At 46.8% G+C, this 27,664-nt stretch overlaps 2 protein-coding genes across 5 annotated transcripts in view; one reads left to right on the forward strand and one right to left on the reverse strand.

Annotated features, from left to right (window-relative positions):
- Nucleotides 1-27,664, reverse strand: part of LOC147302034 (plakophilin-4-like) — an 87,047-nt gene that overhangs the window by 55,636 nt on the left and 3,747 nt on the right. The gene's annotated exons all lie outside the window — the stretch shown is intronic.
- Nucleotides 6,549-9,594, forward strand: LOC147302035 (uncharacterized). Its single transcript, XM_086282095.1, has 3 exons — nucleotides 6,549-7,929; nucleotides 8,308-9,139; nucleotides 9,318-9,594. Exons 1-3 carry the CDS (start codon nucleotides 6,549-6,551, stop codon nucleotides 9,592-9,594), a joined length of 2,490 nt encoding a protein of 829 aa, XP_086138221.1.

Consider the following 27,664-nt stretch of genomic DNA (forward strand, 5'->3'; position numbering starts at 1 on the left):
GTCGAGAAAAACCTACAGAGGTTTATAAAGAAAAGTAACACGTTTCAGATTAAGAGGAAGGTAATGACAACAGCAAAAGAGAAGCTCAAATATAATAGATGTGTGTCATTCAGACACGGTGCCTTAAGGGGACCTGCTGTGCTCATTTCCAGCTCTACAGCACGCTGTACGTCTCCGGGTTCTGCCCGTGACTGAAGCAAGTCTTTTTTACCTCCTGTCTCTTTAAGGCACCAGCACACACCCAGCAAACTGTAAATGGTACATGAGGACTGACATGATACTGGCAGCAACAAAGATTTCAGCAGGACAGCTTAGCTCAGTAAATATTGGGCTCATAAGCTGCTTATTACATCACATAATGGAGGATTTAATCATACACTCATAATATCCTTTAAACAGTATCTATATAGTTCTCTCTCCTGTATATAGGAACAGGAGAGGGAAATATGATAAAGGTCAACTGAAATGCAAAATACTGCCACCAGTATCTATCTATCTATCTATCTATCTATCTATCTATCTATCTATCTATCTATCTATCTATCTATCTATCTATCTATCTATCTATCTATCTATCTATCTCACTCTTTAAACTCTTGCCATGTTTAAAATGGATCGACTCTGTTAATTTTGCTCTTTTCCAGGCCCAGTCATCCGTTTTCTTCTACTGGTCAAGGGGGCAGCAGTCTAAACCTAGATGCCCAGACCTCCCTCTCCACGGCCACCTCCTCCAGCTCAGCTGGGAGGACATGTAGGCATTTCCACACCAGTTGACAGATTTAATCTCTCCAGCATGTCCTGTCTCTGCCCTGGGACATTCTTCCTGTAGGACTTGACTATAACACCTAGTCTAGGAGGCACCCAAGAGGCTTCCTAGTCAGATGCCCAAGTCACCTTGACTGCCTCCTTTCAATGTGGAGGAGTAACAGCTCAGCTCCGAGTCCCTGCTGAATGACTGAACTTCTCAGCCTATTTAATTAAGGGTGACTCTAGCCACTGCTTGGAGGAACCTTATTTCCACTTGTGTCTGCGATCTCATTTTTTCAGTCACTACACAGAGCTTATGACCAGAGGTGAGTGCAGAGGCGTAGACTGACAAGTAAGTTGACAGCTTCGTTTTTACACTCAGCTCTCTCTTCAGAACAAAAAACACAGGTACAGCGTGAACATCACCTGTCAGTCTCCCAACTGACTATTTGAGGCAGGAATTTGTCATTGACCCAGAGTGCACGCTCCACCCTTTTCAAGCTGAGAAACATGGGCTTGGACTCGGAGGTGCTGATTTTCATTCTTGCCCCTTCACACTCAGCTGAAGAACACCTCAGTGTGAGCTACAGGCCACCGCCTGATGAAGCCAAAGGAACCACATAAAATTCTTAATTCACTGATTCTTAATCAGTGACAAAGGGGAGCCTAGGTGTAGCTCAACACCCACTGGGAATAAGTCTCACTTACTGCCGATGTAGTAAGTGTGTATACACACACACACACACACACACACACACACAATTAGGATGTAATATATACACAATTGGGACCTGTTACTGTTCTGGCTGTTGACAGTAGTTTCTGATTTATGAAGAAATAAAAATAGATGTCCAAAATCCCCTTAAAAACATTATGACAGAATCAAATCTGAAATCTGAGCCTTTCTTTATCCAAAGTTCAAAGTTACATTTATTGAAAAGTAAGCAGGTTGCCACATAGTTGGATAGATGACACCTCGCATGTGTTCAACTGGGAAAGTTGAAGGGTGATATCTGTAATGGGAAGTCTTTTAAGTGTCATCGGAGCCGTGAACTCTGACAGCTCTGGGATTTTGGCTCTATCATGCGTAGCTGGCTCACTGCTGATTGAAAAACAATAAATATGTTTCCTTAGTGTTGATGAAATTCCATAAGATTGGAAGTTCAGAACTGGATGACCATCTCTGCTATACCAGTCATGGGTGATGTCATGGTAGCTGTGTCTGTGTTTTATAGGGTGTAATATGTACAGCATGCTCATCTATTTTATTTGATAGCTAGTTGATATTTCACTATAAATGTATCCATATTTCATACAAAATATGTATTTCTGCTGAACCATTATATCAGTACAAGAGCAAATCTAAATTCCATTATAGCAAATAGCAACATGATCCCTACAATCAAGATCAAGGAGATGATTATTGATTGCAGGAGAAAGAAAACAGATATTCTGACACTTTTCATGAGTGGGGCATGTATGGAGAGTCTTGGTTTTCCTGTTCTGCAGTGTGGACCTAACAGACTTTGCTTTCTGATGATAGTCAGGGAGAACCACCTCACCCAAAAACTGATAGCATCTTTCTAATATTGCTCCACAGAGTGTATATTGAATGCTGTGTGTTTGTATGCAGTTTTACAGCTGTGCAGAAAGAAAAATGCATAGAGAGTCATCACCGCTGTCCTAAAGATCATCAAATGCCCTTTTCCCTCCCTGGAAGGTCATTAGAGTCTTCAGATTTACAGGTTTCTTTGAAGTAATCTTTCCAAGTAATCCCAGGTAGAATGATTGTATATCTTTAAAAAACAAGAATTGGGTGCACAAGTTTGAATTTATGTTGCATTTTCTTTAATCCACACAAACATATTCACACTTAAATCTTTTAATAAGTGATGCTGAAGCTTTTTAACTTGACAAGGCCAATTAACTCCTCTTTAGTAATGATGATTGACTGCAGCTTGCAGCACAAAAAGCATTTGTTTGACAGCACTCATTAGATTGACCAAGACTCAGAAAAATGAGAAAGTTCAAGGAACAGTGAAGATCTAAGAAGGAGAACTGTCCGAGGTCTGGAAGAAAGCCCAAACCGTCACCCACACATGACAGGAAGATAGATCGGTTGTTCCCAGGAACCACCAGAGCTCAAGTCTGAACTGGAAACTTCTGGAACACCAGCTGTCAAGCATGGTGGTGGCAGCATCATGCTCTGGAGCTATTTTGCTGCCAGTGGTACCTCCAAATTCTTCAACCTTATTATTAACAGCTAGATAGTTGACACTTGGACACAGCTGGATGTTCCAACAGGATAAAGATCCATAGACTGCTTTTGTCATGGTCCTGCGACCATGACTCAGTGACTTTATGTTTATGTACTTATTGTTATTACTTTCATTATTATTCATGGCTGTTTTGGGATGGTTTGTGTTTGGGATTTTAGACACTGGGTTCTGGGTTTGTGCTCCCTCTGTTGGTCCCTGGTGTTAGTGTTCCCCTGTCTCGTCAGGTTAATCAGGTCCAGCTGTTTCCCCCATCTGTGTGTGATTTCCCAGTGTCTCTTGTGTATTTATAGCGTGTGATTTCCTCTGCTCCTCGTCGCGTCGTCCGTGTTCCTACCTGTGTTCCTACCTGTGTTCATCCTCTGTGTTACCCTGCGTACTCTGCATCTACCCTGTGAAATCCTCTGCGTGCTCTCCCTGCTGTTCTCCCTTCGTGTTCAGGTTTGCCACTCCTTTGTGTAGTTTCACCCAGTTTAGTTCATCCGTAGTTCTGTTTTGCCATCTCCTCTTTATGTTTGTTATTATCAATAAATCACCCTCACACCTGAATGAGTGCTGCGCTTTGAGTCCTCCTTCCACTCTCCACACGGCCGCTGCCCCGGACCGTGACAGTACGACGCGACCACAACATGGACCCAGCAGCGCTTAATCCATCCAGGGAACTACGGGAAAATCTCATCGATGCCACACAGGAGCTGATCGACCTGTGGCTGGAAAGCCCGGGTGGCACGTCCCAGCGCGCTGTAGAGAGGCGGCTACAGCGTCTGGTGACCGGTCTCCCATGGCTTCTGGGCTCGCTTTGTTCGTGGGAGCGGGAGTTCCTCCTTCTGGACCTCGGTCTTCACCCCCCGTCTGCTTTTACTTCCGAGCAGTCCGAGGCGGTGAGCGAGCGACATGTTCTGGCTTCCCCAGATTCCGAGACTCTGTTTTCTGGGGCTATCCAGAGCGGGATGGGAGACTGTTCGGATCGCTTACCCACCTTCGTGGTAACGGACCCTTCGCAAGTGGGCGTGTACAGACCCTCTGTGAAACCGAGAGACTGTTTCTCTGCCGCTCCTTCTGAGCCAGGACTCTATCACCATTCTCCGGCTCAGTTCTGTGTCCAGCCACAAGCTTCCCAGTCTGTAGCTCAACCATTAGCCTCCCTTAAGCCACAATTTTCACACTGTTTTTCCACCGCCGTTTCTGAGCAGGGAGACAAACTGTTACATTACGGACCTGTTCCTCAACAGCTGGCAACATTAGTGACTGTTACTCACTCCGGGGCTTCCCCAGAGGCGGGGTTGCTGCCCTCAGCTTACTCTGGACCCCTGGTGGCCAAGATGCCAGCTGTGAACTGCACCGGGCTGTCACTGCCTGAGCAGGGTCAGTGCTCTGCGCAGCTGCAGCCCTCCGTATGTGTGCCAGAGGCCCACGTGCCTTCTGGTTTTGTTTCATGTGTGCCAGAGGCCCACGTGCCTACTGGCTTTGTTTCATGTGTGCCGGGGGCCCCGGTGCCCACTGGTTCTGCGGCTGTTTTCGCTGGGGGGCCCGAGGAGCCCGTCCAGCCTCCTGTTTCGCCTGCTGGGGGGCCCGAGGAGCCCGTCCAGCCTCCTGCTTCGCCTGCTGGGGGGCCCGAGGATCCCGTCCGGCCACCTGTGGCTGCTTCTCCACCTGTGGCTGCTTCTCCACCTGTGGCTGCAGCGCCGCCTCCTGCAGTATCATCACCTGCAGCGCTACCACCTGCTACTGCCACGCCTCAGCCTGAAGCTTCAGCCTCGCCTGGTTCTGGTCCAGCTTCATCCTCACCTGGCCCAGCTTCAGCTTCAGCATCTGCTTCGCCTAGCCCAGCTTCAGCTACAGCTTCATCCACGCCTGGCCCGGCTTCATCCACGCCTGGCCCGGCTTCATCCTCGCCTGATTCTGGTCCAGCTTCATCCTCACCTGGCCCAGCTTCAGCTACAGCGTCAGCTTCGCCTGGCCCAGCTTCAGCTGCAGCTTCTTCATCCTCGCCTGGCCCGGTTTCATCCACGCCTGGCCCGGTTTCATCTTCGCCTGGCCCGGTTTCATCTTCGCCTGGCCCGGTTTCATCTTCATCTTCGTCTGGTCCATCATCAGCATCATCAGCATCGTCTGGTCCAGCCTCCGTGTCTCCATCGTCTGGTCCAGCCTCCGTGTCTGCATCCTCGCCTGGTCCAGCCTCCGTGTCTGCATCCTCGCCTGGTCCAGCCTTCGTGTCTGCATCCTCGTCTGGTCCAGCCTTCGTGTCTGCACCCTCGTCTGGTCCAGCCTTCGTGTCTGCACCCTCGTCTGGTCCAGCCTTCGTGTCTGCATCATCATCTCCGCCTGCTGCGGTCCCGGCCCCCGTGCCCTCAGCCTCGCCTGGCCCAGCCTCGTTTGGGTCTGGAGCTAAACGGCCGTTTTCTGGACCGCTGGCTAGGCTACTGGCCGAGCGCCGTCGCCTGACTGGCCGCCGTTGCCTTCCGCACGGCCGGCCCCCGGACCGCCATCGCCTGTGTGGCCGCCGCTGCCTTCCGCACGGCCGGCCTCCTGAACTCTTTACACGCCGCCGTTGCCTTCCGCACGGCCGGCCTCCTGAACTCTTTACGCGCCGCCGTTGCCTTCCGCACGGCCGGCCTCCTGAACTCTTTACGCGCCGCCGTTGCCTTCCGCACGGCCGGCCTCCTGAACTCTTTACGCGCCGCCGTTGCCTTCCGCACGGCCGGCCTCCTGAACTCTTTACGCGCCGCCGTTGCCTTCCGCACGGCCAGCCTCCTGAACTCTTTACGCGCCGCCGTTGCCTTCCGCACGGCCGGCCTCCTGAACTCTTTACGCGCCGCCGCTGCCTTCTTCGTGGACGGCCTCCTGAACTGTGCTTTGGACTCTGCTCCCCTGTTGTCACAGGCTGGGTCTCCGACCCAGCACTCTGAGTTTTCTTTGTATTTGTCTCATTTTGTTATGTGATCAGTTTTGTGTTATTTCGTATTTTCCTTTAGTTTAGGCAGTTATTGTTCTTGGTTTTCTATGTTTTGGGGTTTTGTAATTATTCATCACGTATTAGGTCTGTTAAGTTGTGTTGTCATGTTTTAGTATTTCCTGTTTTATTCTGGCAATGTCATGTGTTCTTTGTTTATTGTATTTAGCTTTCCTCTCCTGGTCCTGTCATTAGGTTTATGTCTGTCAGCTGTTTTCCCCCATGTGTCGCCACTTCCCCTGATCACCTCATGTCTGTATTTAAGCCTTTTGTTTTCTCCATGCCATTGTCGGTTCGTCTGTTTACATCACCGCAGTCATGGTTATAGTTTTCGTCTGTTTAATCTCACCTCAGTCATAGTTATAGTTTTTTGGTCTTAGTACCTTTAGTGTTTTGTTTCTTAGTGTCTTGCCAGTTTAGTGTTTTTGGTCTCTTGGTTTATTTCCTGCCGGCATCGCAATAAAGCTTCACCTTCTGTTAAAACCTTACTACTCCTCATCGTCATCTGCTTTTGGGTCCTGTTTCCACACACACACCGGCGCACCCTGCCGTGACAGAACGAACCGACCAGTATGGACCCAGCGGATGCTGCTCTCACCGAGTGTCTGGAGGAGACTGCTCGGATCCAAGTGATCCTCGACCGCATCTTTACAGCGCCCGATTTAAAGAGCAAGCAGGTAATGATTAGCGTTGCTGAAGCTATCATGGAGAGGGATCCCCGCCTTCTCCAGCTCCCGGACTCACCTGCCATACTTGATGCCTTTACTAAGATAAAGGAGATGCTGCAGGCCCAGGGATTGTCGAGTCAGGAAAAGGCTTCCAGCACCCACCAGTCACAACAACCCCACAATCAGTCATCTCCATTGCTGCCTCCGGAACCTGAGTGTGTTCGTGTCGGTTCGCTGAGATTCGCCGCAGCGTCACCACCCCTCAGCTCACCAGTTTCCACGCCCTCATCACAGTTTCGCCATACTCCTGTCACAGTTCAGCGCGAGGAAGCGCCGGACACCATAGACTTGGACGACGACGAGCGCCAGTCTATATTCTGCGCTCTCTTGGAGGAGGAGCTCCGGTGGAAGCCGTGGCTCATTCCGGAGCACGAGCACTCTTTCCGGGGAACTCGACTGGCTCTCGGGGGACCTCGGAGTTACCAGGGACTTCCACCTATTTCACCACCGTCTTCCACTCCTAAGAAAAAGCGGCGTGCGCGCCGCCGACGCTCCATTACACAAACACAAGTGAGTGACTATATCTTGGCACCTCATGTTTTTTCTCCGGAGGTTATGGAAACTGACACTACTTTTCCGGTTAATGAGCCCGGCTATACAGAGACTGTTTGCCCTGGAAAAGCTAGCCATCAGGCTCAGCTAAGCTGCTGTGGGACTGCTATCCAGGCCGGTTTGGAGACGGAGGTACAGCTGGTGCAGCCAATTTCAGTGTCAGTCGGAGGGCCCGGGGAGCCCGTCCGGCCTCATGTTTCGTTTGCTGGAGGTTCAGGAGAACCCAGCCAGCTTCATGTTTCGTCTGCTGGAGGTTCAGGAGAACCCAGCCAGCCTCATGTTTCGTCTGCTGAAGGTTCAGGAGAACCCAGCCAGCCTCATGTTTCGTCTGCTGGAGGTTCAGGAGAACCCAGCCAGCTTCATGTTTCGTCTGCTGGAGGTTCAGGAGAACCCAGCCAGCCTCATGTTTCGTCTGCTGGAGGTTCAGGAGAACCCAGCCAGCCTCATGTTTCGTCTGCTGGAGGTTCAGGAGAACCCAGCCAGCCTCATGTTTCGTTTGCTGGAGGTTCAGGAGAACCCAGCCAGCTTCATGTTTCGTCTGCTGGAGGTTCAGGAGAACCCAGCCAGCTTCATGTTTCGTCTGCTGGAGGTTCAGGAGAACCCAGCCAGCCTCATGTTTCGTCTGCTGAAGGTTCAGGAGAACCCAGCCAGCCTCATGTTTCGTCTGCTGGAGGTTCAGGAGAACCCAGCCAGCTTCATGTTTCGTCTGCTGGAGGTTCAGGAGAACCCAGCCAGCCTCATGTTTCGTCTGCTGGAGGTTCAGGAGAACCCAGCCAGCCTCATGTTTCGTCTGCTGGAGGTTCAGGAGAACCCAGCCAGCCTCATGCTTCGTCTGCTGGAGGTTCAGAAGACTCCAGCCAGCTTCATGCTTCGTTTGCTGGAGGTTCAGGAGAATCCAGCCAGCTTCGTGCTTCGTCTGCTGGAGTTTCAGAAGAATCCAGCCAGCTTCGTGCTTCGTCTGCTGGAGTTTCAGAAGAATCCAGCCAGCTTCGTGCTTCGTCTGCTGGAGGTTCAGTTGAACCCAGCCGGCTTCAAGTTTCGTCTGCTGGAGGGCCCGAGGTGCCCGTCCAGCCTCATGCCTCGTCAGCTGGGGGGCCCGAGGAGCCCGTCCAGCCTCACGCCACGTCAGCTGGCGGGCCCGAGGAGCCCGTCCAGCCTCACGCCTCGTCAGCTGGCGGGCCCGAGGAGCCCGTCCAGCCTCACGCCTCGTCAGCTGGAGGGCCTGAGGAGCCCGTCTGGCCACCTTCTGCTTCACCACCTGTGGCTGCAGCGCCACCTCCTGCGGCTCCCGTGCCGCCGCCTGCAGGACCACCACCTGCTGCGCTACTGCTTGCTGCTTCTACGCCTCAGCCTGAGGACGACGCCTCACCTGGTTCTGCCACACCTCAGTCTGAGAACTCATACGAACTCATTTCACCCACTATAGACTGTGTGTTGCTGCAACTTGAAAAGCAACCTGCCTCGTCAGCTGGAGGGCCCGAGGAGCCCGTCCAGCCTCATGCCTCATCAGCTGGAGGGTCCGAGGGGACCGTTCAGCCGCCACCTGCGGCCGCCTCGTCGTCACCTGGTCCAGCTTCATCCGAGTCTTCATCCTCGTCTGGTCCAGCTTCGTCAGAGTCTTCATCCTCGTCTGGTCCAGCTTCGTCAGAGTCTTCATCCTCGTCTGGTCCAGCTTCGTCAGAGTCTTCAGCCTCGTCGGGTCCGGCCTCTGCCTCTGCTACGCCTGGTCCGGCCTCTGCCTCTGCTGCTCCGCCTGGTCCGGCCTCAGCCTCTGCAGCTCCGCCTGGTCCGGCCTCAGCCTCTGCAGCTCCGCCTGGTCCGGCCTCCGAGTGTTCAGCTTCGTCTGCTCCTGCACTTCCCGTCCGGCCTGCTCGTCCCGTCCGGCCTGCTCGTCCTGCACGTCCTGCTCGTCCTGCACGGCCTGCACGTCCTGTCCGGCCTGCACGTCCTGTCCGGCCTGCTCGTCCTGCACGTCCGGTCCGGTCTGCACATCCTGTCCGGCCTGCTCGTCCTGCACGTTCTGTCCGGCCGATGACTGGACGTCGTTGCCGTCATGGACAGCCCTCTGAACTACGCCGCCGTCATGGACGGCCCCCTGAACTGCTACGCCACCAGTGCCTCCCGCCCGGCCGGCCTCCTGACCTGCTCGGTCGCCGTCGCTGCCTCCCGCCCGGTCGGCCTCCTGATCTGCTCCGTCGCCACCGGTGCCTTCTACCTGGCCGGCCTCCTGAACTGTTTTCTGGGCTCTTGGACCGTTGGCCTCCGGGTCGGCCCCCTGAGCTCATGGATTTTGGACTGCTGGACCGTTGGCCTCCTGGTCGGCCTCCTGAACTTTTGAATTGTCTTTTGTTTTGTTGTCGGCCTCCGGGGCGGCCACCTGAACCGCTTCGCCATTCGCTCCTGTTCTGCCGGGTTCATGGTCGCCCTCCTGAAGTCGGGTCTCGGACTTTTTGTGCCATTGTTGTGTTTGCTCTGTGTGTTTTCGTTTCTTTGTTTTTTGTGGCCTTGTTTCTGGCCCTCCGTCCTGGGCCCCCGCCGCCCGCCCTTGGTGGGTTGTTGTGGTTTTGTTTTCTGGGTGTTTTCGGGCGTCTGGAATCCGCCCTTGAGGGGGGGGCTCTGTCACAGGCTGGGTCTCCGACCCAGCACTCTGAGTTTTCTTTGTATTTGTCTCATTTTGTTATGTGATCAGTTTTGTGTTATTTCGTATTTTCCTTTAGTTTAGGCAGTTATTGTTCTTGGTTTTCTATGTTTTGGGGTTTTGTAATTATTCATCACGTATTAGGTCTGTTAAGTTGTGTTGTCATGTTTTAGTATTTCCTGTTTTATTCTGGCAATGTCATGTGTTCTTTGTTTATTGTATTTAGCTTTCCTCTCCTGGTCCTGTCATTAGGTTTATGTCTGTCAGCTGTTTTCCCCCATGTGTCGCCACTTCCCCTGATCACCTCATGTCTGTATTTAAGCCTTTTGTTTTCTCCATGCCATTGTCGGTTCGTCTGTTTACATCACCGCAGTCATGGTTATAGTTTTCGTCTGTTTAATCTCACCTCAGTCATAGTTATAGTTTTTTGGTCTTAGTACCTTTAGTGTTTTGTTTCTTAGTGTCTTGCCAGTTTAGTGTTTTTGGTCTCTTGGTTTATTTCCTGCCGGCATCGCAATAAAGCTTCACCTTCTGTTAAAACCTTACTACTCCTCATCGTCATCTGCTTTTGGGTCCTGTTTCCACACACACACCGGCGCACCCCGCCGTGACACCTGTGGGTTTTGTGTTCATCTTTGTTTTGGGACTCTGGGGCCTCCGTCCGTGGTCGTGGTCCGGTCCCTCCGTCCTGGGCCCCCTGCCGCCCGCCCGGATCTGGTGGTGTGTTTCTGTGGCTGTCGGGGGCCAGCCCTTGAGGGGGGGGTACTGTCATGGTCCTGCGACCATGACTCAGTGACTTTATGTTTATGTACTTATTGTTATTACTTTCATTATTATTCATGGCTGTTTTGGGATGGTTTGTGTTTGGGATTTTAGACACTGGGTTCTGGGTTTGTGCTCCCTCTGTTGGTCCCTGGTGTTAGTGTTCCCCTGTCTCGTCAGGTTAATCAGGTCCAGCTGTTTCCCCCATCTGTGTGTGATTTCCCAGTGTCTCTTGTGTATTTATAGCGTGTGATTTCCTCTGCTCCTCGTCGCGTCGTCTGTGTTCCTACCTGTGTTCCTACCTGTGTTCATCCTCTGTGTTACCCTGCGTACTCTGCATCTACCCTGTGAAATCCTCTGCGTGCTCTCCCTGCTGTTCTCCCTTCGTGTTCAGGTTTGCCACTCCTTTGTGTAGTTTCACCCAGTTTAGTTCATCCGTAGTTCTGTTTTGCCATCTCCTCTTTATGTTTGTTATTATCAATAAATCACCCTCACACCTGAATGAGTGCTGCGCTTTGAGTCCTCCTTCCACTCTCCACACGGCCGCTGCCCCGGACCGTGACAGCTTTATGCATAAAGCTAACATTAAACTTCTGGTCCTCTAAAGTGCTGACTTCAACAGGTAGTGGTGATGTGTGTATATATGGATTGGATTAGAGAAAATCCAAAACACATTTAAGCTTGTGCACCCAATTCTTTTTAAAACATTTTTAAAGTCAGTAAAGATGTAAGCAGTAAAACCATTCCACGGTGGAAAACGAAAAGTTCAGAGAAATGATTAAAAGCCCCAAAAAACATAATTCAATTTCGATCTACATTTGACAACAGAGTTATAGTTACTGCTAATATTTTTATCTCTTAACATCCAACACTGCAACACATATTTGACAAAAGATAAGAAAGCCTAATAAGTACTCTTAAAATATGCAGCATGTATTCAGAGCATCAGTGCTGACTGTCCTCCTCTGCTCCTGCATCTCCTTACATCACTCTGGAGCAGCACAGAGACAGGGCAGCAGCACACAGCCCTCCTTATCTCAGCCTTGCCACGTCACGGCACATCTCGAGGGGCAAACAGAGCTGCATCGGTGCCGTGCGCCCATCACCTCGTGATGTCTGGAAGCACGCCTGGCCCTGCCAGGCCGATGCAAAGCCGTGCCAGGCAATGTCTCGTACCAGCTGGGGGCCACTGGACGATTCGCCACGGCTTATTGGGAGGCGTCACTAAGTGTTTTTCTCTCTTTTCTGGAGTGACACCAACCGCAGACCTCTGTGTTTCACTCCTTCTCGCCATGTCTAATCATAGCCCGGCAGTTCAGTTTATCTGGACTGCATCTGTGATACCCGTGAAATGTTCGGCCTAGTTGTGCAGCTGTGACACGCTGCTGATTTTTGCTGAAACTCGCCATCTTAAAGAGTTTGTTAAAAAAGGCAGCTTGAAGATTTTCAGGCTCATTTGACCGCTCAGAGAAGACTTATTCTTGCTCTCACAAACGTCTGGCCATCATTTGGTCAGTGACGTAATGAGACATGTCAGACGTGGCAGTAAATTTTCATTATGAGACTTCTGTTTCTTTCTCGAGGCACAGAGAGAAATCATCAGAGGAGAAGCAGAGATACCAGCTGCTACACCCACAGTAGCCTCAATAAACCAGAATGCTATGCATCCACTTTTGTTTTTCCATGTCTCTCGCCCTCTCTCCACCCACACATGCAACCCGTATATGGGTTTAAACATTTTCAGTCTTTCTGTGCGCCCAAACAGGCACCTTTGATCGAAAGCAACAAGTTGTGTGAGTCGTTCTGCGAGGGCTCTGACAAGTCACTAAGCAGATGAGACAGGTGCAGGCAGCTGAGGTTCAATAAGAGAGTAAATAACTCCTGGAAATGCAAAGAACAGCCCCGACTGATGAGATCTGAAACAGTAACCCAGCGTGAATGTTCCTCTGTGATTTCTGTGAGACATCAAGAGAAATCAGCGTCCTCTTCCGCCACACTGACTTTGCTGCAGACTGCTAACCTCAGGCGTCCGTGATCCCGAGTCAACAAGGCAGGCCGCCGCAGCGAGCCATCGTGAGCTCTCCCTTTTCTAAAGCATGACAGCAAGCATGCATTCAAATCCAGGCAGATATCCAACACAAACAGCAAACAGCACTGTGGCTCGGATATCATTGGGATCATCTGAAACATTGGAGCAGGGAGGCGGTGGACGTTGACATAACTGGATTGACGGAGCTGGTTAAACCCTGCAGGTCACGTGAAGCAGGGAAAGCGGTCACGGTGGCGGCTGCCATCAATCATGCACGCCCAGATGATCTGCGCTGTAAATTTACTTTGACGTCAAAGAGTGGTCTTTTGGCTCTGAAACCAACCCAAGTGTGCAGAGCGCTGATGTGGCCCAGTTGTTGTTATTTTATTGGGCTTTTTTTTCTCCTCCTCTATATATCCTGAGATGACATTTGCTGAGCATGTTCTTTTTCATCACGCCATGCTGCAGGCTCATTCAGTGGGACCCTGCGTTTACACCTGGGAGCTGCCCCGCACAGTCTGTTACTGTCGGCTAAGGCAGCAGTTCTCACGCTGGGCGGGGTGGGGGATGACGAGGGGAAAAAACATACCGTGAAACTAGGCTGCATAAAGATGATTAAAGCAGGGGAACATATATAAGAGTTTGCCGGAGCTGGAATCCTTTTTTAGATGCCATTTCCTCTTGAAGTAAACTCTCCGATGGGGGTTGTTACACCAGCAGAAAAGCTGAAATTAAGAGAATCTCTGTATATTTCTAAACAGTGATAGATATGCTTGTTTTGCGTTCAGTAACAGGATAAAACTGACTCACTGTTTACTGACCTGCTTGGCCGTGCTAAAACCACTGAGAGTCCAGCATCACAGGTTCACACTGTGAAGAGTTTGAGGTTTGAATATTTTTTTTTCACAAGAGCTTTGCAGCTTTCATATGTATGTGTGAATTGATCAAGCCTAGAGCTCCACTGATGCTGGATATTTTGGTAGAGAATAAAACATTCTGGTATTGATATAGTAGCCCATAGCTTACACCAGGAGGAGTTTGAATATTTTACAGTGTTTTCACTGAGCTGTGTAGTTTGAAAGAGTTAACCTACACCTGAGTTTTACAGGCGACGCAGATAATGATGAAAAGATTCAGACAGGTACACCCCACGATTCAGTAGCTTGTAGAAGCATCTTTAGCAGTAATAACTTTAAGCATTTTCTGTAGGACTGTCGTCTCTCACATCACTGTAGAGGAATTCTGGCCCACTCTTCTTAGGATCATTGCTTCATTTCATTGGGGTTCATGCACAGCTCTCTTAAAGTCCCACCTCAGCATTTCAATCAGCTAGAGGTCTGGCTGTTGACTGGACCACTGCAAAACCTTGATTCTTTTCTTTTTCAGTCATTCTGTTGGAGATTTGCTGCCGTGCTTGGTATCATATTCCTGATGCATTATTTAATTTCAGCTAAGCCTTATCTATTCAACAGATGTCCTCACATCTGTCTTTTGAATGCTTTTGTGTACAGAGGAGTTTATAGTCGACTCAGTGACTGAAAGTTTGTCCATGTCCTGTGACTGCAAAACAAGCCCAAATCATCATGCCTCCACCACTGTGCTACTGTTGGTATTACGCGTTTGTGCTGATGTGCTGTGTTTGGTTTTATGCAGTATAGCAAAGTACCTGCACTGTGTCTCATCTGTATAAAGGCACAAGTCTTGTGGTTTGTTCAGATGTAACTATTGCATGTTCTGTTTAGAGTGAAGAGACTTTCTTCTGGCAAACCTTCTAAACAAGTCATACTTGTTCAGTCTTTTTCTAATTGAACTGTCATTATCTTTACCTTAGGCTCTTAGGTTTTTTGACCTTGTGACCTTAACCTCCTAGGACCTGGCGTCCACATATGTGGACATCACATTTTGGGTTATTTATTCTAAAATAATCAATTTTGCTCTACAAGGGCCTGATATCCACTTACGAGGACATTATACTGCTACTCTTCTATCGAAATTTTAAACATATATCCTCCATTAAGGTGAAGGTTATCTCTGGAAAGAAAAAGTCTCCATGGAGAAACTGCACACTAGTGAAAAATGAAAAAAGAGAGTGTAGGAAAGCTGAGCACAGATGGAGAAAAACAAACCTCCAGGTTCATTACGACATCTATATCAACTGAGGAGTGCAAGAAGGTCCTACTTCTCTGACATCATCACTAAAAACAGCCATAATGCTCAGGTCTTATTTTCCACAGTTGACAGGCTAACAAACCCTCCTGTGTCAGTGGCAGGTGAACTTCATTCGACCATGACCTGCAATGACTTTGCCAAATTCTTCACAGAAAAAATCCAAAAGATTAGACAAGCAATTGGTACATCAACAGCAGATCCAGGATATGTACTGTGTCCACTGAAAAACTGTTTAAACACCATAAAACAGTTTCACCCGATTAACAGCAAAGACCTGGAGGACATCTTAGGTCAACTGAACTCCTCCTCCTGCTGTTTAGATGTCCTGCCAACAAGTTTTTTCAAAAAGGTCTCAAAGACTTTGGAGTCAGACCTGTTACAGATCGTCAACTTTTCTTTAATGTCAGGTGTGTTTCCAGAACCACTAAAAACTGCTGTAATAAAACCTATACTGAACAAGGACAATCTTGACAAGACACAAATGAACAACTACAGGCCAATCTCAAATCTCCCATTTTTAAGTAAGATCATTGAAAAAGCAGTTTCTCAACAGCTCAATTACTTCCGCTCTGACCAAAATGTTTAATGACAGTGGAAAAATGTCAGTCTTAGTTTTTCTGGATCTCAGTGCAGCATTTGATACAGTTGACCACAACATATTACTCAAACGACTGGAGAACTGGGCAGGTCTTTCAGGAACTGTGCTAAACTGGTTCAAAACATACTTAGAAAAAAGGAAATACTTTGTATCAATAGGTAACTTCACATCTGAGCAGAACAAGTATCACATGTGGAGTTCCCCAAGGTTCCATCTTGGGACCCCTTCTGTTTAACATTTACATGCTCCCACTGGCACAGATTATAAAGAACAACAAAATAAACTATCATAGCTATGCAGATGACACACAAATATATATCACAATGTCACCAGGAGACCGAGGCCCTGTGCAGGCTCTTGGTAAATGCATTGAGGAAATTAATGACTGGTTGTGCCACAATTTTCTCCAGCTAAACAAAAACAGTTTTTGGTTTAGTCTTTGGTGCCAAAGAAAAACGATTACAGGTCACCAGAGAACTTCAATCTATACACCTAAAAACCACAAACCAGGCGAGAAATTTGGGTGTAGTGATGGATGCAGACCTAAACTTAGAAAAACACATTAAGACAATAACAAAATCAGCTTACTATCACCTCAAGAATATTTCAAGGATAAAAGATCTGATGTCTCAACAGGACCTGGAAAAACTAGTCCATGCATTCATCTTTAGTAGGCTTGATTACTGTAACAGCATCTTTACAGGTCTACCTAAAAAAAATCAGTCAGACATCTACAGCTCATTCAGAACTCTGCTGCTCGAGTCCTCACTAAGACCAAAAAAGTGGACCACATCAGTCCAGCTCTGAGGTCTTTACACTGGCTGCCTGTCCGTCAGAGGATAGACTTTAAAGTTCTGATGCTGGCCTATAAAGCTCTGAATGGTTTAGGACCAAAATACACCAGTGACCTCCTGACCCAGTATGAACTTTCCAGATCCCTCAGGTCATCTGGATCCGGTCTTTTATCAGTTCCCAGAGTCAGAACCAGACACGGAGAAGCTGCATTCAGCTTTTATGCTCCTTATATCTGGAACAAACTCCCAGAAAGCCTCAGATCAGCTGAAACACTCAGTTTATTTAAATCCAGGTTGAAGACTCACCTATTCTCAGCTGCATTTAAATAAAGCACCAAATCCGCACTTAAGCTTAAATTTCAAAACTAACATTTTAACTACTGATTTTATCTACTGTTCTGATTTTATCTGTTTTGATTTTATATACTGTTTTGTTTGTTTGTTTGTTTGTTTGTTTGTTTGTTTGTTTGTTTGTTAGTTAGTTTGTTTGTTTGTTAATTAGTTAGTTTGTTTTAATCAATTTTAAATCATGCTTTTTATTTGTTTTTGTTTACAATGTCTCTGTAAAGCACTTTGAATCACCTTGTTGTTGAATTGTGCTATACAAATAAACTTGCCTTGCCTTGCCATATGTGGCTCTCATTTTTCTTAAAAAAAAATCAGGTAAAAAAAAAAAATCAGGTAATTCTTTGTTTTTACATTCATCGGGTCCCAATATGCCCAAATATCAACGAGAAATTAAACATGACGTGGAAGAGTTTGGGTCCTAGGAGGTTAAGGTTAAATTGCTGGGACATCCACTCCTGAGAAGACTGTAACATTGTGTTAACACACACCTGAATGCTCCAGACCAGCAAACTGCTAAAATCTGGCTATATAGCAATACATAAAGTCAGAATTGATACAGTTATTTTTGACTTGTTATTGAAAACTTTCTTCAGTTTTTTGATTTTATAAACATTTTTGAACGTGCAGTGAGGCAGTTAAAGTTATCACGAGTTATCATGAGTTATCACGATGAACACCGGTGTACCACAAGGCTGTGTGATGAGCCCTTTCCTCTACTCCCTCTTCACCCACGACTGCAGACCTGCTGATGATTCCAACACCATCATTAAGTTTGCAGATGACACCACGGTGATTGGCCTCATCAGTGACAACGATGAGGCCGTCTACAGGGAGGAGGTGGATCGTCTGGCTGAGTGGTGCGACACAAACAACCTGCTGCTTAACACCGAGAAGACCAAGGAGCTCATCGTGGACTACAGGAGGAATACTGACCCACATCCACCCATCCACATTAAGGGGACGGCTGTGGAGCGTGTGAGCAGCTTCAAGTTCCTGGGAGTCCACATCTCCGAGGATCTCACCTGGACGACCAACTGCTCCAAGCTGGTCAAGAAGGCTCACCAGCGCCTCTTCTTCTTGAGGACTCTGAGCAAGAACCACCTGTCCTCAGACATCCTGGTGAACTTCTATCGTTGCACCATCGAGAGCATCCTGACCAACTGTATAACAGTCTGGTACGGGAACTGCTCTGCCTCGGACCGGAAGGCGTTGCAGAGGGTTGTGAAAACTGCCCAGCGCATCACCGGAGCACCACTTCTTGCCATAAAAGACATCTACAGGAAGCGGTGTCTGAAAAGGGCTGGGAAAATCATCAGAGACCCCAGTCACCCATCACATGGACTCTTCACCCTCCTGCCCTCTGGGAGGCGCCACAGGAGCCTCCGGACTAAGACCACCAGGTACCGGAACAGCTTCTTCCCCACAGCTGTCAGACTCCTGAACTCTGCCTCCTGACATCTGACCCACGTTAACACATGGACTGAACATACACACACACAATGGACAACTGTACCCTCAAACACACAATAATAACATGGACTGAACCACCACTCACAACCACTAGCACTTTATATAGCCTCTGTAGAAATTATCCACATATCTCACTTATCTTAACTGCACTACTGTATAGCTCTGTGTAAATAATCATTCTGTACATTCGATAATCTTTAATCCTACAACTGTTTACAACTTGCATAGTTCCCATTTCTGTATAGCTGTGTATCTCAAATTCTGTAAAGTTATTTATTTCATATTCTGTATAGTTTTTCATATTTATATCCTGTTCATAGCCTGTACCTTCTATGCTCGCTTCGAGGCTGCAGCTAAGGTCTCCAACAATGCTAGTTTTAGCGGCGCTAACGGCTGCAGACAGGAAGATACTGCCAGCACCGGAAACGTGCTCGTCATCTCCGAGCATGAAGTAAGGAGAGCCTTCAAGAGAGTGAACACCAGGAAAGCAGCAGGACCAGACGGCATCCCAGGTCGTATCCTAAGAGACTGCGCATACCAGCTAGCTCCTGTGTTCACTGAGATATTCAACATCTCTTTATCTCAGTCGGTGATCCCCACATGCTTCAAAGAGTCCATCATTGTTCCTGTCCCGAAGAAACCCCACCCTGCTTCTCTCAATGACTATCGCCCTGTAGCCCTCACCTCAGTAGTGATGAAGTGCTTTGAACGCCTGGTCAGAGACTTCATCATTTCTTCACTACCAGACACACTGGACCCACTACAGTTCGCTTACCGTCCAAATCGTTCCACAGACGATGCCATCTCTCATCTCCTCCACACATCACTCACTCACTTGGACACTAGAAGGGGGAATTATGTTAAAATGCTCTTCATAGACTACAGCTCTGCATTTAACACCATAATTCCCTCCACACTCACCACCAAGCTGGAGCATCTGGGACTCAGCTCATCTATGTGTCAGTGGATCTCCAACTTCCTAACTGGCAGACGACAGGCAGTAAGGATGGGCGGACATGTCTCAGCCTCCACCACTCTCAGCACTGGAGCCCCCCAGGGGTGTGTTCTGAGCCCCCTGCTGTACTCTTTGTACACATATGACTGTGTGGCCACTACCAGCTCCACCACCATCATCGAGTTTGCTGACGACACCGTCGTGGTGGGCCTGATCTCTGATAACAACGAGACGGCCTACCTGAAGGAGATTAGGAATCTGGAGAACTGGTGCCAGAGGAACAACCTCCTTCTAAACGTCAGTAAGACAAAGGAGCTGATAGTGGACTTCAGCACTAAGCAGGAGAGGAACTACCAGACCCCCGTCATCAACGAGGGCCCAGTGGAGAGAGTGGACAGCTTCAAATACCTCGGAGTTCACATCACGCAGGACCTGTCATGGTCCTGTCACATCAACACCGTGGTGAAAAAGGCCCGACAGCGTCTCTACCACCTCAGACGCTTGAGAGACTTCCAACTGCCCTCCAAGGTGCTCAGGAACTTTTACTCGTGCACCATAGAGAGCATCCTGGCGGGAAACATCTTAACCTGGTTCGGGAACAGCACCATGCAGGACAGACGAGCTCTAGAGAGGGTTGTGCGGTCAGCTGAGCGCACCATCCGCTCCGAGCTCCCTGACCTGCACTCAATCTACAGCAGGCGGTGCTGGACCAAGGCCAGGAAGATCGTGAAGGACCTCAGCCATCCCAACAACAGACTGTTCTCTCTGTTGAGGTCAGGAAAGCGATTCCGCTCCCTGAAGACCAACACAGAGAGACTGAGGAGGAGCTTCTTCCCGCAGGCGATACAGTCTCTCAATCACACCACCACACAGTACTGACCCACACATATGGTTCTTACACACACACTGGACTTTCTGGACTTTGGTTTTGCACAACACTGGTCACTATATTCTTCATTTCCGGTTAATACTTGTACAGCTGCTGTTATTGTGTATATATTTATTTATATTTAGATTTCTTCATACATTCTTATATAGTTCTATATTGTGTATTGTCTATTTTGTTGTACAGTTATTTTATTTTCAACTTTAATTTATATATTTTATCTTATTCTTCCCAGTTAAATTTACCCTTCATTCTAATTTGTGTTGTACAGTTATTTCATTTTTAACCTTAATTTATATTTTATTCCTTCCTAGTTAAATTTACCCTTTTTAATTTTTCATATTTATTTCCTATCTTATTCATAGCCTTTCCTTTTTTGTTTTCTTTAGGTCACGAGCAGTTGTCCAAGCATTTCACTACATATCGTACTGTGTATGACTGTGTACGTGACAAATAAAATTTGAATTTGAATTTGAATTTACATAGCTTGTACTCACTACAGCCTGTACATACTTAGAGTTATAGAATATTCACAACATACTTCATACCGTGTACATTATAACATACCATAATAGACCCATTTCTGTATCTATATTATTGCTAATATATATTGTAATATATATATATCACTAAAGCACTTCTGGATGGATGCAAACTGCATTTCGTTGCCCTGTACCTGTGCATGTGCAATGACAATAAAGTTGAATTCTATTCTATTCTATTATATTCTATTCTAAAGACACGACTTCTCTCGAACCACAGTTGGGTTAGCGGAGATGCTACTGTGCTCTGCTACTTAACACTGATTGGAGCTTTAATATTTAGAAGCCCATGTTTCTATTTATTTGTATGATGTTAAGTAAAGCATGACATTTTGTGAAATGTATATGGGAGTTTCAGTACAATGTAAATGCGAAAATAGCACTATTTCCAGAACTTCTGCAGCTTCAGTCTCAACCCAAACAAGTACAAGATCTCACAGCGCAGCACTTTTGCTTATTACAAATGTACATTACAGCAGATCTGCAGACTCTCTGGATTTGATATCAGGGAGTCTGTTTCTTTGTTGATGCCGATAGGAGCTACAGAAGTCTCATCTTTCATTTTGGAGCAACTTTGCTGCAGGCTGTTGTCTCAACATCTGATCAGTCTCACCATGTTTGCTGAAGAAGTGACAAAATTAAAATGCACACACAGACACACACCGGGGCAGTTTTGGGTTTCACAAGTTGCCACTTTTGCAGGTCTGGCATTTCCCTGCTCACATCTATCACTCTGCTACTTTTAATGGGCTAAATGAGAGCAAAGTGGAAAGGCATCAGGGCCTAAACACAATGGAAGGCAATAACTGATGTGCTCTATTTAGCACGTCTAATTTGACATTTCTGTGGAGGAACTGCAGGCGGTAGATTTGATGCTTCAGCAGCACTGCTGCCTGCATGCCAACGCTGAGAAGAGTGAAGCAAGTTGATTATATTTTCTGGTCGCAGACTTTTCAACAGCCTGAGACGAGCTACACAATGAACGTTCGCTCTCCAGCAACACCCAAGTTTAGGCTGCAGTCGTCCTGAATGTTGCAGGGGGAATCTTTCTAATTTGTTAGCTGCTAATTATCCATTTCTCACATCAACATATGCCGTCTAATCAGAAGACACATTGAGTGTGTTTGTGTAACCTTTTCCATAAAATCTTCATAGCCTCATACTCATTGGCTCCCCTGGTGAACCTCTTCTGCTCTTGTGGGTGGTAAAACCTAAACTGCAGAATAATGTGAAGTTTTGTTTGACGGTTTTCACAGCTCATGTGAACTTTTCACAAAGAGCTCATATTAAACACACAAAGGATCCTTTTCCTGGTTTCTGTGACTACTGCTGCTAAGTCTGTAAAAGGTGTTGGAAGGAGATAAAGTGAAAAAAGCAGCCTCGGGTGTCAAAGACACACAATATTTCTACCCATTTTCTGACCTTCTCCACAATGTTGGGGCTCAAAGACTTCAGTGTTGCTTCTTGTGGCAATTGTTGCTCCAATGTCACTCAGCAAATCAGTGTTTCAAGTTTACCTTTGAATAATGAAAACCTTGTGAGTTGAAAGGTTGAACAAATAAACTCCAGATGAAAGTGAGCCAGGGATGCTATGCTCTTACAGGATATTACAAAGCCACTGGTAAACAAGGACCTGCGGAAGTGCACTTATTTCCAATTATCCTGAGGCACAACAGACAACACAAAAGATACTTTACAGCTAGTCTCACGGTTACTGACACACAAGACGTTCGATTAATTGAAGTTTTGGTTATTTAGCTGTAAAGTCTGGTTGAGTTTGGACTGTAGAAACATTTCCTTCAGAGTTAGAGGTGAGGCTTTGTTATGACCCCTTACACACCTTCAGCATTACTGTCTAGCATGCATGGTGATGTTGCCATTTGTGTGGCAGGGTCTTCGTGAGCTTTTATTAAAGTCAAGATTGCCCCATTGGGTCACGACTTAGACAGGATCGTAGGACAACTGGACAACGACAAAGTCGACCAACAGAACTGACGAGCCTCGCATCGAGAGTCAGTTATGGTCACCACGTTGGTCGTATTGTGCACAAGCAAGGACATCACCATAGCAATGTCACTAAGTAACCACATGCTGAGGGAGAGGGTACTCGCTGTGGTGTTCTTCTGAAAGACACGGGTCGCCATTAAGCCAAAACCTCCACGTTAGAAAAAAGACACTTTTCTCCAGCTGCTGCAGCAACTCCCTATCAGAGAGTCTCTGCACAGATCAACATGATCACTGTACGCTCACGTCTTCAACCCAGCAGCAGCAGATGTGACATAACTTCGAACAACGGAAGACAAATGCCCAACATTGCTGTTATATTGGTTGGTTTGATGTTTCCACTGTGCACCGTCTCTGTCGTGTTTAGTGTTAGTTATTAGCCTTTGTAGGTTTGTCTCATCATGTGTCTTCTTGCTTTTGTTTCTTTCCTTCCTGCGTGACCATCTGCCCGCCCTCATTAGTTTCACCCGTGTTTGACCGTCTCCACCTGCTCCTGTTTCCTTAGACCGTGCACAGTCTCATGTTTCCCTTTTGTCTTTGTCAGATCTTTAGTTTGCTCCCTAAGAATTAACCTCACATTCTTCTTCTTGCTACTTTTGCAGATTCATGTTTTGTTTCTTCGTGGACTTGCTGTACTTCTGGATTCTTGGAGAAACCAATAAAAAGTTATTTTTTTAATTTTACCTACCCAGCATCTTGCATTTGGCTCTAAAAGCTAAACGCACATGAAATTTCTCAATTTTTTTGCATACTAATGGTAACCGTGCCTACAAGAGTAAGAATATCAGAAGAAAACATCTGGGTCAATTTATTTCAGATGTTGCAGGACTTCTATTGAGGACAGTCAAACTATTTTGGATGTAGACAAATGACACTAAAGATATCGTGTATGTAATAATATGTCATTAATGGGTCCTGAAATCTTTTTATCATTACACAATTCATTAAATTTTTTTAATTAGCTTCCATACGATCCAATCCACAGGACTCATGCTTGTCAGTTTATCAGTGTCAGTGTAGTGGTGGTGTTACACCTGATTCACATGAAAGCCTCTTCGTTCTGTTTCCACCTGTGTGCACGGCTGAATTTTCCAACACAGAGAATAAAAAAGTACCTTTAAATCGATAACATCACTGCTATGAATATGATCCCATTAATGTCTCATCTTAACTCCTCACAAGGTTATAGGCTGCTTCAACACCATCTTTAATGTGACCCCAACGTGACCTAAAGAATACATAATCAACCTGACAAAGAAAAAAGGCTTTCGACTTCCCGCCTTTCAATCAGAGCTGAGGAAGTCCAGCTGCCCTTCACTTAACCCTTCAGGACACAGATCAGTTACTGAGAGCAGCCTTATTGGATCCTATTTCATCACCTCGCTGGTGCCTGCAGGAATATACCCACAACAATACCTTCTAACAAGCTCTGCAGCGCAATAACTACACAGAGTCACCTTTGGTAGACGGTTTAAAGATCTGAGCAGCTGGCAGGGAAGCTGGATTCAGATGTGGGGGATGAGATTTAAAAAGAAAAAGAAAATGCTGACCTTAAGGTTGTAGAGCAAATGCTTTGCAGCCCATGACACATGAAACATAGCTAAAAAATGGTGCATCATAATTTGAAGATTGGTTTCTGGTTAATAACACAGAAAAAAAACCTGGCGGGCAATAATGCAAAGGTTTAAAACTACAGCTTATCGAGAACATGGAAGGAGAAAAAGATTATATATATGCGATTATATCAGACAATGTTTGAGTCAGCAGGTTTCCTGTCAGTACTGGGGTTCAATGGAGCTGCTATGTTACTACAAAAACATGTCCGATGACTCATGGTGATGAGAACAAAACTCTCCAACGCTACAGAACAACTTCAACATGTCAGAAAATGGCCAGTGTGGGTTTAACGCTGAATCTGTGATGCACGGACTCTTTAAGGAAACAATGTTGGGCAGTGAAAGACGGCTCTGCTGGTTAGTTATGAGGATCATTAACACTCACATCTGGAAAATAAGAGCTAAAGTTGCTACTGAACAGTTTAAGGGTGCAGTTAGTTGTTTTTTTAGTTTATTTAATAGAAAAAATGAATTTATGAATTTACACTGATTAGTGTGTAATTACATCTTCCAACAAACTGATGAGCTCTCATAAAATTAGAATCAATTGAAAACACACAGGAGCAGCAGGCTTTTGTGGAAGCTGCTGTGTTACCCCGCCATCTTGAAAACAGTGGCTGAGACGGACATTGGTGTTCTGCCTAATCACGTTTTCTATATTTGGACAGAGATTAGCCCAATACGTAGCGTACCAATAGTGGAGAAGAAGAGAGCTAAAGAGAGCTCACAGGTGCAGATGCAAATTTAATTTGCATTCATGAAGTTTTATCATTCGAGATGGGATCCCCTTCACCAAAGAAGCAAAAAATGAGAAGGTAAGCGACTTGGCCACCATGTTGATAAAATGTCATCCTCTTCTACCTCAGCTCAGGCCTCAGAGCCCTAACATACAAAAAAAGAGCGTAAGCGTGCTTATTTATTAATGATATCGTCACACTTAGAGATGAGATGATGAGATGAGATAGCCTTTATTTGTCAGTTGCAGGTCTTTTGCCCACAACCGAGATGACAGACCTTGCCGACCGTACATACAATACACAAACATCACATTGAGGAGACAGGTCAGGCTAGGTAGCGAGGAAAAAAACATCGAAATGTGTAACACAAAAGGATAATACAGGAATGCACAGATATCAACACACCATAGCACAATAAACAAAGACAAGCAACATGGGAAAGAGTTCCAGTGTGTACATCTGATCTGGGACCGCTGCAATCTTTCGACTGCGCCTCCAACTGACCCGATGTCCACATCAGAGGGGAGGTAAGCATTGGAGGTGGCGTTGGATCCGGGGTAAGGAGGGTGATGCGTCGGTGAGTGCTTATCAGTATCAGTATATGTATATGTGTGTGTGTCCATAGTTCAGCTGAGACAGTGTCCTTCGCCCTGCCAGGCTAAGTAAACAGTCTTCCAGCCAACCCAGGTGGCCTTGCATGGAATGGGAAGGAACAGACTAAACACAGTTGTTATCAGGGTGTTTTGTTCAGCTCCGGCCTTGCAGCTGGCGCCGAAGAGGTATCCGCATGAAGTGATGGTATTTTTTACTTTAGTGCGAACAGCTCATATGAATTTCAAAGCAGTTCTACAGTCCAACACTGGTCTCTCAATCTCCCGTTGGAGAGCCGCGAGCTTCGCCATACTTGCGTTCTGTGATGTTGTCATTTCTTGTGCTCAAGGAGCCAATTTCTGAGAACTCACGGCAGCGTGCCTCCCCGAGATGTCATCCAATTTTGCGCCCAGAGATGTTATTCCAGGCTAGCCCTTCCGAGATGTATCCAGTCTGCAGTCAGAGATCTTATTCTGAGTATTCACAGCAGCCGTAGCCTCTCCAAGATCTTATCCGTGTTGACTCAATGAGCCCATTTTGAGAAACTCACGCCTCTCCCATCGTTCCAATCCCAGCGGGCAGCCTTGTGGGGGTTTGAACAGCCGGTTCCGCTTCCTTAATTCTTCGATAAGTCAGGGCCAAGCCAGCTCCGATCAGCCAGAACCCTGTTACCATGGTTCCGAATAGGTAGATATCTTCAGCACTCAGGCTCACCCGAGCCCAAACTTCTCGTTGAGAAAGGGGTGTCAATTGCATTTAGGGACCAGTTGATCCAATCCATAATTCCTCTTTTAGGTTTTAGAGAACAGACTGTGAGAGAATATTCCAGGGAAAATACAAAAAAAACCCACGAGACTAGACAAGGACATAAGCAGGGAAGATAAGGGAGAGGAGAAAAAGTGCGTCCGCCTCCTCCGAGAGCCAAAGAAGGAAACTTATTGTCAGCAGATTAGAGATGTGACCCTCCCGTCTCCGGACAGCTGACAACAAGCCGGCTAAACGACAACAACATCCAGCTATAAGCTAACATTACGCCAGCTAAAGTTTGGCTCGAGTGTCCTAAAAATCACACTTTCCCTCTGACAAACAGCTTGATCAGATTCTCACATCGTATAAGGGTTTCTTCACTAAGCGTGCTGGGTTGCAGCTACACCCTCCAACTCACATTTCTTATGATATTTAAAGTGTGTTGTGATCTAGGACGCTGAATGTGGAACCGCTGAGCAAAAGGAAAAAAGAAAGCCCGGAGAGAAGATTCATGGATGTAGTAAAGGAAGACATGCAGAGGCTTGGTGTGACAGAGGAGGATGATAGAGATAGTGAGATGGAGGCAGATGATCTGCTCTGGTGACCCCTAAAGGGAGCAAGAAGAAGAAAAATAAGAAGAAATCTAAACAGTTTTGCCTAATCAAGAAGAAGAGAAGGGAGAATGTTGTGATCTCTCTTGTGTGAGTAGAAAAATCAACTGCTTCAGCCTCTAAATGTGGAATTTTTCAGTTTTGAAAATGGAAAATGTGCATTTCATGAACGTGGACATGAATGAGCAGACATTAGAGCGGTCTGATTAAAAAAGTTGTTTTCTAGGACGCAAAAAAAATGGAAGATTCACGTCCACAAAAACGAATCAATGTCTTACAAGTCGTGACTACTTCACAAACTCCTTTGAAACTGTTGTGTTTAGTATTGATCTTGTACTGACTCTTCATCCAACTTTTTCAATTCCAACCTTAAGTTTTTTTTCATCGTGGGGGGACCCGCTGTAGACATTAATCAACAAGAAATGAAAACAACACAGGCGACATCTGCAACATGAAGCTCAAGCAGAGCTTTTTAAAGCACCAAGAGTGATCGAGGGGTGACAAAGCTGCTCCTGCTGCGTTCTACGAACACCAAAAGCAGCTGGAAACAACCTTTTCCCCCAAATTCACATCAGTAGAGATTTAGCCACAATCTGCAGCGACACAGAAACGGCAGATTAAAAGTGAGAGCTGATTCTCTTTTCTTGGACATCATAAGCCTTTAAATAGCAGCCTGCCTCATTCGGCGTCACACACACTCGGGGACTAAGTTGAGAACATGGCCACAGTCCAGGAATAATTAAAAGCAGGACAACAGACAGACTCCTGTGTCGACTGGACAGAAATCACCACAAAAATAACAGCAGGGAAGGGAGACAGACGGAGGCTGTGTTCACATGTGTCTCTGTGTTGTAACGCTCTCCCTGATCTCATGTTTGTTCAGCGAGTGTCAGCAGAAAGACGTTTGTGTT

The sequence above is a fragment of the Aulonocara sp. 'chitande type north' Nkhata Bay genome, linkage group LG23 (genome assembly GCF_057382095.1).
Source record: "Aulonocara sp. 'chitande type north' Nkhata Bay isolate Kocher_YH1m ecotype deep benthic linkage group LG23, A_spYH_male_GT1.1, whole genome shotgun sequence".
In the NCBI taxonomy this organism is placed as follows: Eukaryota; Metazoa; Chordata; class Actinopteri; order Cichliformes; family Cichlidae; genus Aulonocara; species Aulonocara sp. 'chitande type north' Nkhata Bay.

What these genes read in the sequence shown, in the direction of transcription:
- LOC147302035 (XM_086282095.1), top strand. Translation starts at nt 6,549, where the DNA reads ATGGACCCAGCGGATGCTGCTCTCACCGAGTGTCTGGAGGAGACTGCT. An exon ending in TCATGTTTCGTCTGCTGGAG is followed by an intron (nt 7,930 to 8,307) that starts GTTCAGGAGAAC and finishes CGTCTGCTGGAG; the next exon opens with GGCCCGAGGTGCCCGTCCAG. An exon ending in CGGCCTGCTCGTCCCGTCCG is followed by an intron (nt 9,140 to 9,317) that starts GCCTGCTCGTCC and finishes CGTCATGGACAG; the next exon opens with CCCTCTGAACTACGCCGCCG.